This window comes from Capra hircus, chromosome 1 (assembly GCF_001704415.2).
Source record: "Capra hircus breed San Clemente chromosome 1, ASM170441v1, whole genome shotgun sequence".
In the NCBI taxonomy this organism is placed as follows: Eukaryota; Metazoa; Chordata; class Mammalia; order Artiodactyla; family Bovidae; genus Capra; species Capra hircus.
This window is the reverse complement of record NC_030808.1, coordinates 150,478,872-150,489,502: the sequence shown is the minus strand read 5'-3', so window position 1 is coordinate 150,489,502 and position 10,631 is coordinate 150,478,872. Positions and strand designations below refer to the sequence as shown.

General features: G+C 45.2%; 1 protein-coding gene across 1 annotated transcript; it reads right to left on the bottom strand.

Moving 5' to 3' along the window:
* On the bottom strand, positions 462 to 10,421 carry KCNJ15 (potassium voltage-gated channel subfamily J member 15). Its single transcript, XM_018050731.1, has 4 exons — positions 9,224 to 10,421; positions 6,386 to 6,494; positions 4,056 to 4,065; positions 462 to 3,922 (listed from the first exon to the last, which is right to left on the bottom strand). Exons 2-4 carry the CDS (start codon positions 6,476 to 6,478, stop codon positions 2,775 to 2,777), a joined length of 1,251 nt encoding a protein of 416 aa, XP_017906220.1. The 5' UTR covers positions 6,479 to 6,494; positions 9,224 to 10,421; the 3' UTR covers positions 462 to 2,774.

Here is a 10,631-nt window from a genome sequence, read left to right as displayed (position 1 = left end):
CAATGCTGTTGTTTGGTTGCGAAGTTGTGTCTGACTCTTTGGCTACCCCACGGACTGTAGCCTGCCAGGTCCCTCTACCCACAGCAAGAATACTGGAGTGGGTTACCGTTACACTGTATTTTATTACATAAGTAAGACACAGCTTGCAGATTACACTGACTTGCTGCTGTTTACACTGTGATTTCTCAAATGGAACAGGATAGTTTTGAACAACTGCACTGAGAAGGCTTGATGCACTGGAAATGCTTCAAAATGCAAAAACCCTTTTCATGGGTCAAAATACTCTGTTAGTTTGACTGTCCTTAGTTGGATGTTGTGTATGAGTCTGTTTCAGTCAGATTCATGTCCAGATATAATCAAATAATTTTGCCACCTGAATCCTTTTGTGAGCATGTTAACACGAAAGGATTTTGTACAAAGTAATAATAAGTTAGTGTGCTTGGAAAATACTAAGCTTCAAATCAGATACATCTTTAGTGCTATTTATTGAATAGTTTGTTATAACATGATTTATTGACTGGTACAAGTATTGGGTTTTGAGAAACTACATATTTATTTTGTGTGTATTGCAATAGATCAGATGATCAAGTCTTCCAAATTTGGCCAAAACAGATATGCAAAATGAACATAAAGAAAGACTCTTCAATCTTATGCTATATCATTGTACCATATACAATATAAGTATGTAATATCCCCAATCTTGATCACACTTAAATTAGCACTGACGTAAATGTGTGAAAGAAACTTCACGGTACAAGCGAAAGATTGTAAACATGCCGAGGCATTATTTTCCTGTGATTTCACTACATTATACAATTAAAAAGTTTAATAATTGAAAGGGCTAATATCCAACTACACTAATGTGATTTTTTAAAGAGAATGAAGATCTAAAACAAACTGCCATAAAGTGATCAACAGAAACAAACAAACAAAAAACCCTTCCTGAATAACTGAAGACAATCACTTCTTGTGTAGTAGGATTGTTTTTCAAACTTTTACAACTTCAACTCCATTGTTTTCATACCTGTGTTAAATGTTCACTTACGGGTCAGAGGTTTCAGCACGTTTTGTGTTTAATGGAAGGAGACTTGGGATTATGGTAACATCATGATATGACACCATTTCACAGAAAACCTGAATCCAGATTACAGGCCCTGTTTGCTCTGAGTCCCGACGCTCCCATTCTTAGAGAACAGAATAAACATGAGCACATTTGCCGAAGACTTGCTGTCTTAATCACAAATGTCTTTGCGGATAATTTCCACCACCATGACGGAAGAGCCAGGAGGAGCATGCCTGCGTGTGTGTGTCTGTGTGTTCACTCAGTGTATGCACACACACGGGGTCACGCGCACATCCATTCTTCTTGAATGAATGTTCAAATCTGTCCTGGTCTGAGTGAAATGAGAGTTCACCTTTTGCACATTTAGCCAATCCCAGCGCATTGATTCTCCGCCCCCAAAGAAATGCTCTAAATCCTGCCAAAATCCAAACGTTACTCTGTAACACTGAGTTGTATGAGATTTATTTCAATACTGAGGGCACGCTTTACATGCTATCAGGTATCAAGCTTTGTTCATGCTTCAAGGAGTCATCTGCATTTGAACTCCTTAGCCTTGGCTCCTTCTGTTCTTCATGGCCCCAGCCAAACTCCTGGACTTCAATGTAGGAGCAAATTTTCGACTGTCATGAAGCTGAAATTTTCTTTTGTGCCGATTGTAATCAACAAGCATGTACTTGACTTGAGAGAGACAACCATTACTGTCAAGGGTGTTATTTTGCTCTTGAAATGTCTGTGGCAGTTCCTCTGTGGATAAGGTATTTTAACAGATAAGGAAGGCAACCCCTGAAAGGAATATTGGGCCATAATAAAGAATAGGGGATAGGGATGAGCAGAGTCCCTTGGCTTCAGAAAGCTACTTCAGAAACTCTGTCAGGAGTGAAGCTTTCCAAACTTTCATTTTTGCATGAATCACTTGGTGATCCTGTTAAGATACAGACTATGACTCTCTAAGCCCATGTGGGGCTAATTTACTAATAAAGCTCCTGGATGACGCTGATGGGTGCTGCTTGTGAACTATATTTTAAATAGAAAGGGGCTAGTACATTTCAACAAAAAAAATTGTGAACAATCATATCAGCTCCATTTGCATGTTTTTACAGCAGTTCATTCTTAATTTGATCAATTTCATTCTATACAACAACATTCACTGAAAAAGGTAAAAACGGAATTATTATACTTTGTGAATAGAGTCCCTTTGCCCCAGTTTATGTATGATCAGAGAGCCTCCATTATAAATACTGTTTTCTCTGTTTGAAAAAACGAGTGTGTTTTAAAGCAACGATGTAAGTGGATACTGAACCACATATCAGCTCTCGATTGTGATGTCTTTCATGCTTGGACTAAATAAATACTTTATATTATAGCTGATGTCCTTGTATAAGAAGCGCATCTCCTTTCAGTATCAGCATCCTGAAATGTCTGTCCACGCAGCAGGACATTGTTCCCGTAGCCCTCCACCAGCTTTTTTGAAATGCAACGGAAATGGAAAATTTGAATTTGGGGAGTTCGCTTCAGACAGAGCACTGAAGAAAGGAACCCTCTCAGACGTGGCAAAGGTTGTTTGAAGCCATCATCAGAGGAACAGGTCTGTAAGCCTGTGCAGTGTTTCTGGGCGTGGCCACACATTTTCAGTTCCCTGGTGATCTCTGTGTTGGAAGGGAGCTCAGACGTGAAAGCCACTCGGAGATAAGCCGAGGCAACACCGCTGCCGTCAGACATTGCTCTGCTGCAGCAAAAGCGTTCTCAGCTCTCTTTCCCTCTGATCCTCCTGCCTGTATTTCTCTTCAAGTTTCTGCTTCTCAGAATCCGCGCAGTAAAAGGTACAATCTGGGCTCTTCCGGATCTGTTCAAACTGACTGAAGTCAGCCACGTACTTGCCGGTTTTTGAGAGAGAGACGACAGGCACAAACTCGAAGCCCCAGTAGATCTCCTCCGGGATGTAAGATGTGCGGCTCTGGCACACGGCGCTGGTGGACTCCACGGTGGCGTTGAGGAGGACCACCAGCTCAAACTCCTTCTCCTTCAGGTTCTGGGGGGTGAGATCCCGCAGGGGGCTTGTCTCGTCCAGCACGTGGTAGAACGTCATGGGCAGGATGAGGAAGGGGCTCTCGGAAGAGGAGTCCACATGGAACTTGACGGTGGCCTGGTTCAGAAGGATCTGCTCGCCCTCCTTGGTGACATGGGTCTGGAGGAGCTTCCCCGAGAGCTGGCACTGGATCAGGAGACTCTTCCTCATGTTGGCCACCTGGATCACCAAGCACAGCTTCCCGTTCTGCTTGGTGATGACGGCACAGTGGCTGAACTTGATGGTTTCTGCCCGTTTTTTGGGTCTGGCAATTTTGGCCAGAAAGGTGCCCGTGATGAAGATCTCAATCAAGGTGGTGATGACCAGCTGGGCCACCAAGAGGAAGATGGCATGAGGGCATTCCTCGGTGATGGAACGGACTCCATAGCCGATGGTCGTCTGGGATTCCAGGGAAAACAGGAATGCCCCGGTGAGGGAGTCCACTCTCATGATGCATGGGGTGTGATTGGAAGGGGGCTCACTGGGCTCCAGGTCCCCGTGGATAAAGGCAATGGCATAGTAGATCACCCCGAACAGGAACCAGGTCATCACGAACGTGGCGGCAAACAGGGTGAGCTTGTATCTCCACTTCATGTCGATGACGGTGGTCCACAAGTCTTGGAGGTAGAGCAAGTATATGCCGTCCACTTTGTCGATTCTCACGTTGCTGTGCCCGCTCTTGGACATGACTCGGGGTCTGCTGGCCTTGAGGCCAGGGCCAGCGGTGTGCTTCACCAGGGGCGTGCTGGCCATGCTGATGTGAATCGGGTCCACGATCCAGCTCACGGGACCACCTAAGGAAAGGACAAAGAAAGACGTCCCCTTACTGTCACGTGTCCAGAAAGTAGAAACAGGATGCTCCTGCGAGATAAAAGTGAATGTACATGGAAGTTCACAAGAAAGCGGACGACTGAAGGCCAAATTCACCAATGTGTACCTGGGGATGGTGGCAGGAGAGAGTGCAGAGTAGAGACTGGAGACAAGGAGACCTGGGTTAGAGTCTTTCCAGCTGACTCAGTGTGTGACCTGGGGCACGTTATTTAACCTCTCTGGACCCCAGCTACCTAATCTGTGAACTAGGAATACAGTCTACTTCTCAGAGTTTTTGTGATGATTGAATGAGATAACGGCTGTAAAGTGTCAAAACAGAACTTCACACTCAAAAAATGATGCTAATCTTCTCTTTCTGATATCATACTCACAAGCATCCAGCCCACAGAGTATTGTGAATATTTACATATATTCAGCTTTCAAGGATTTTCAAGTATAGAAAATTTAAAAATAAGTTGACTTAGCATGGGGCCAGTACTGATATAACTAAAATGCTCCATCCATAAGCTACTTCTTGATGTAGTGATGGAAAACGTTAGCACAAACTTTAAAAACTTGGGTACCATTCATAAAAAATTTTAAAAGCTGTTCTTTTGCATGATATAGCAATAGCCATTAATAGCCATTCATTTCCCCCCATAGTCTGATGAATTATTTGGAATCCTTGATCTGTCCCAGTTCTTGATTACAATGGGAAAGATCAAGCTATCCAACAACCAAAAACAAACTTAGAGAAAATAATCAAGATTTATTAATGGCTGTTTCTGCTGAGATAAAAGTTATCAATGTAGAATATTAGGTGTAGCATTTAGGTATGGCACAAAAATTCTGCCTTCTTTTGAGCTAAGTAGAATCAGCCTAAGTGTCTATTTTGAAGAGCTAGCAAACCATTACATAAGTACAGGCATCTGTCAATGTAGCAGAACAGACTCACCTGGAAGAGGTACTAGGCTGCCATGCTGAGCCCCAGAGAATGCTCTGCATTTACAGACGGGGAAAAGCTGGGGTGAGGCCACGCAGCATCTTATAATGCCTGCCTCGTGACTGAGATAAGTTACCCCTACATTCCTTGGAAAAGATAATGTGAGTGATTACAGGGTTACCACCAGGCTGGCGTGATTTTCCACCTCAGTGGCATTTTAATAATAATAAAAAATTTCTCCCTTTAAAATGACACTGGCATACAGTGGTCTGTGATTCATGCAGTAATCTTCGCTGTTGGAATAACGTTGTCTCAGTAGAATTTTCTAAAATAATCCTCTGGGCAAATCCCTTCAAGGAATCTGAAACTGTATCCATTAAAGGCTAACACCTGTTGAGGATGCAGTAAATCTGTTGGGATTTTTAATTTTCCTCTTGCACTGTTAGAATGTGCTGTTTACTGCCTGCCCCTTGAAATGATTTTTTTTTTGTTTCCTCAGAAAGGGGAGTCTCTTTTTCATTTTCCTTGCAAAGAATGGCCCTATGTTATCCAGAATTTATTTTTCTTGTTAAAGCCTATTCCACTAATTTGGGGACCAGTCTAGATGAAAAGTAGGTTTCTCTGGTGATTTAGACAGGAAAGAATCTGCCTGCGATACAGGAGACCCGGGTTCGATCCCTGGATCAGGAAGCTACCCTGGAGAAGGGAATGGCAGCCCACTCAGTGTTCTTGCCTGGAGAACCCCATGGACAGAAGAACCTAAAGGGCCACAGTCCATGGGGTTGGAAAGAGTTGGACACAACTGAGAAACTAACACTTAGATGAAAAGTACAAGATATAATTTAGTGTGGGCTTTATCAGACCCTTAGCAGCCCCTCTCAGGAATCAAGAGGAAAGCGACCACAGTGGAAGTCTGGAAACATAATGCCAGGCTGGCATGCCCAAGTGCCTAGTCAAGCTCAGAACACGGGCACTGGCGAAGACAAACTAGGCTTATGGACAAGTAATTGCATGCGCTCAAAATAAAACGAAACTCTTAGGGGAAAGTGCATACCATTCAACCCACTGAAGTGAAAACAGAAGCTTAAGTTTTCTTGTGCGCATGATACACAACTGTCCTGCGGCACAAACGAAGCTCCCAGTGCAGGCTTCTGCCAGAGGCTGGGAGACTTGGCCCTGTTGTTAGGAAGGCAGGGCCACGACGCTTCTGTTTTAACCTCTCTTTCAAAGGGGCAGAGGAGGCTAGGGATGAGCTGACTCTGTCTCCTCTTTCTCCCCAAAGCTCTTGTGCTGCAGTTTTGCACAACTGTTGTTGGAATCAATGACCCCAATGGTCATCTGAGGATGGGGGTCATATACGGGGGAAGAAAACCTAGATGGATGGGGATAAGGGCCTTGGGATCAGCCTCTCACTGTGCAAAAGAGTGGCTGGTGGACAGTACCCCAAGGCTAAACACCCACTCCCTCCCTCCCACCACCCCATGCCCCCAGAACCGTGTGCTACCTGGGTGCTCACGCGGCCAGCCGGCGGGTCAGATGGCGTCTTCTCCAAGGCAGGTGGATGGTCCTCACTCCCCTTTGCCCACCTGGCTACCATGGGACTCTGCTACTTCCTGAAAGAAAGAGGGCCACGTGGAGCTCACAGGTGTTTACTAAGAAACTGACCCAGTGAAACTGACCCTCAGAGTTCACCTTCCATCCCCCACCCCCGCACCCTCTGGCGATCTGGCAGGGTGCCCGGAATAGATCAAAGCTCAAGGAGTGTTTCAAGAATGAAACTGAAGCCCCAGCCACAGCCCTCACTGTAGAATTCCCACCCTCTGGAGGGAGCTCAGTAGTAAAACACCCTGGAAAGAGTGGGTTAACTCACCCCCACCGAAGCCCACTATCGACTGACCGGCAAACAGGGAGGCAGGAAGGGGAAGTGCAGAGGAAGTAAACAGTGAGAATTGGAAGGGAAGAGTCTAGAATATTTTTACCGCCTGTGGAAATGCATTATTACTGTTGAGTCATAGAACATTAGAGTTTAAAAGAATGTCAGAACCAAGGCATCTGACACACGGTTTTCAAATGAGGAGACCTGGGAGGTTGCAGCGACTTGTCTTGCCCATGGCAGAAAGAACAAGCTCCAAAGTCTTTGGGAGCTAGACCAGTGTTGTCACACACAAATCCCTCTTAAACCTCCAAAGTTTAATGCAATCTATTCTGATGTCACTAGGCTCTTTGGCATTTTGGCATGTTCCTTTTCTGAAATACTTCTTGCTAAACTCTACATATATATTAGTACATATAATGGTACACATATATATATGGTAGGAATGGAAAACCAAAGAAATTAACTACTGTGAGCTAGAGCACACCATCCCATCAAAGAGAAATCAACCTGTAAGTGGACAGAGAGACCCTGACCAATTAGGAGAAATAGATATGCAAACACTAAGCAAGAAGAGAGTGAGGACGGAGCCAGAAATGGTCCAAAGTGGGAAGTGTTAGTCACAGTCATATCTGACTGTGTGACTCCATGGACTGTAGACTCTGTCTGTGGAATTCTCCTGGCAAGAATACTGGAGTGGGTTGCCATTCTCTTCTCCAGCAGCTCTTTCTGACCCAGGGATCGAATTCAGGTCTCCCGCATTATGGGCAGATTCTTTACCATCTAAGTCATCAGGGAAGCCCAGTCCAAAGTGGGAAAGATACAGAAAATAAAATGACAGTAATGAAGATTCAGGTGAGTGACAACAATGCTGAAGCTTCAGATCACCAATTACAGCACTCATCGTCATAAACACATAACACTAGAGCCAGGGACCAGCCACTCTTCTAGGTGCTTTTCACGTGTGGCCATAATTAGCCCTCAGAGCACCCCCATGAAGAGGAAACAGGGCCACAGAGAATCCAAGCTCTCAACAGCTGGCACCAGGCTGGAGGGTCCCTGTGAGGCCCCTGTGCCCACACTCTTGACCAGCCTGAAGAAGATGATCAGACCCTAAGTGCATGAGAGCTTCCCGGCAGGCTTGGCATTTCCGATTTGGTAGGTTTGGGGTGGAACCCCCCAAAAAAACTGCAGGTCTGAAGAGTTCCCAGATGCTGCTGCTGCTCCAGGAACACACTGTGAGAACCAACACACTGGATACAGAAGTTGAATCCTTATCAACATCTTAACAGCTTTCCCCTCTTGGTGAATATCCTATCCCCGACTTGCCCTTAGAGTTCTAAAGTAACACTATTGTATATAGATGTGGAGAACATCTGTTTGTTACTTTTCAGAAATGCACAGTCTCCACCATCCTTATAAATAAAGGAAAGCCAGTGACCCAGCATCCCACGGCTAAGTATTAATTCTTTAAAGGAGCAGTAGGGCTTCCCTGGTGGCTCAGGGCCAAAGAATTTGCTTGCCAATGCAGGAGACACGGGTTCGATCCCTGATTAGGGAAGATCCTACATGTCAGAGAGCAACTGAGCCCGGGCGCCACAAATACCCTGTGCTCTAGAGCCCAGGACCTGCAACTACGGAAGCCCACGCACCTAGGGCCTGTTTCCACAGCAAGAGAGGCCACCACAATGAGGGGCCTGCATACCACAACTGGAGAGTCACCTCCACTCTTCACAACTAGAGAAAAGCTTGCCCAGCAACAGAGACCCCGCGCAGCCAAAAATTAGACAGAGAAATAAATAAAATGATTTTTTTTCAGTAGCAATACATGGAGAATCTGATCAAAAGTATAATACATTATCTATATTTATCATAGAAATGTTATATAAATATTATGTTACAGAATATGTAAGCATTATATGCAATAAAACTTATGTTATATATTTACAGTATACATGTTTATGATACAATTTATGCTTACAATAAAATTTATGTTATAATATTTACAGTAAACATAAACACTTATATTACATTAAATATTTATTGTAATATAAATAATGCTAGTAGAAATATTAGCCAACATTAAGCACAGGCAAGTCTTTCATTTCCACAATAGACTTTCACCCACAACTTTTACTAACTGAACTGTTTTTACAGGGTATCTTGACTCTTAAAAATGGGATAACCGCGCTAACTTTCACATAATGCTTGGTTAGGAAAAGAAAATATGGTTTAAGAAGGATTTTTTTTTTTTCTTAGTACAACACTGAGAACTTCTAAGAATTTAGAACTCTGCTGAGTCAAATTTTGGAAATTTTCAGTTTGTCCATCCTGGGAAAAAGTTCTGTGTTCCCTGGTGGGCTAACAGAATGCATGCAGTTGCAGAAAAAAAAATTAAAAATGAGGAGACAGTCGCTGCCTAAACCTGGAGCTTCTCAATCACGCCTCCAGTGATATCATTCTACATACCTTCAAACGGGGTGGCGAGGCTTAAAGTGAAATTCAAATCCAACTATAACTTCTGATTTCCAGACTAGAATTTGAATTTGAGGGACTCTGAGTTGAGAACGCTAGCAAAGCAGCTGCCTGTTTGTAAGAAAACTTGCTTAAAAAGCTTTCCCAGGTGTCAAATATTTGTGACAAAGCAGTCTTTTGATGATCTCTCTCCTTGCTACGAATCCGAAACACCTGGCTGATATTTCACTTGAAGTGTACATGGGTTTAAATATTAAGTGCTGAAATATGTTTTTTAAAAAGTGCTTGACAAGAATGTAGTTGGGGTTCACTGCACTCGAAAGGTTTAAAGGTAATGGAAAATAAACTCAGCGAGGCTTAGCTATCCTGTCTCTGGGTCCTGTGACTGTGGTCACATAAACACGCGCGGGGGCCTTTGGCGCTGGCCTCCCGCCATCTTCCGCCCGCTCTTCCAAGCAGCCTCGGCCTCGCTCCAGCGGCTGCGCCTCCTGCTCTGAATCCGCTTCTTGGCTTCCTCCACGTCAGCTGAGGACACGGATGGCTTTGCTCAGGTGACCTCAGAACTGGGCGTGCTCATTAACGACAACAAGGCGTGCCGGGTGGCCCCTCAACAGGTTCCCAAGGGTGGCCCTTTGGTCGTTATCTGCCGGGGAAACGACTCTTTCCTCCTGCAAACCCTTCTGAGGAATAAGGGTGCCTGGGAGGACTGGCAAGGTTGAGAGGCTGTGGTGTTGGACATTCTTCTCCATGAGGAATATGAGGATCTGGTTAAGGTTACGGCAAACCCACCACTGGTGTCCTATATCTTAATGAGCTGTCTTTGAAGAGAGGAACTTGGAGCCTCGCTTCTCCTTGTGGTGGTTGTGGCTTCCAGTCTCTGGGGGGCCCATCGTCCATCCATGAGCCTCCTTCCCCGAGGCCGTCCTGCTGGGAGATGTGTGTTCATCCTCTGGGTCAGATGTGGTCACGTGACCGCTTCAGCCAATGGCGTGTCCACTGCGGTGACCCAAGTCTCACCTGAACGGAGTAAGGATGGCTCAGTTCTGGTTCTGCCCCAGCTCTCAGGGGAGGCTCAGAGTGGACCGTTTCTTCCTCTGGACAGAGGTGGGGGCTGGGGTGGGGTGAGGGAGACCCTTGGAAGTGAGCTGCAGCTGAACCCAGGCTGGCTCATAACACAGGAGAGAAAAGAGTCCTGTGACCTTGTTGAGTTCTTGGACTTGTCTGATACTGTAAGTCACTCAGCTGTGCCCGACTCTTCGTGAACCCGTGGACTGCAGCCCACCAGGCTCCTCTGTCCATGAGATTTTCCCAGGCAAGGATACTGGAGTGGGTCGCCATTTCCTTCTCCAGGGGATCTTCCCAACCCAGGGTTCAAACCCAGGTCTCCTGCACTGCAGGCAGA

What these genes read in the sequence shown, in the direction of transcription:
- KCNJ15 (XM_018050731.1), bottom strand. Translation starts at nt 6,478, where the DNA reads ATGGTAGCCAGGTGGGCAAAGGGGAGTGAGGACCATCCACCTGCCTTG.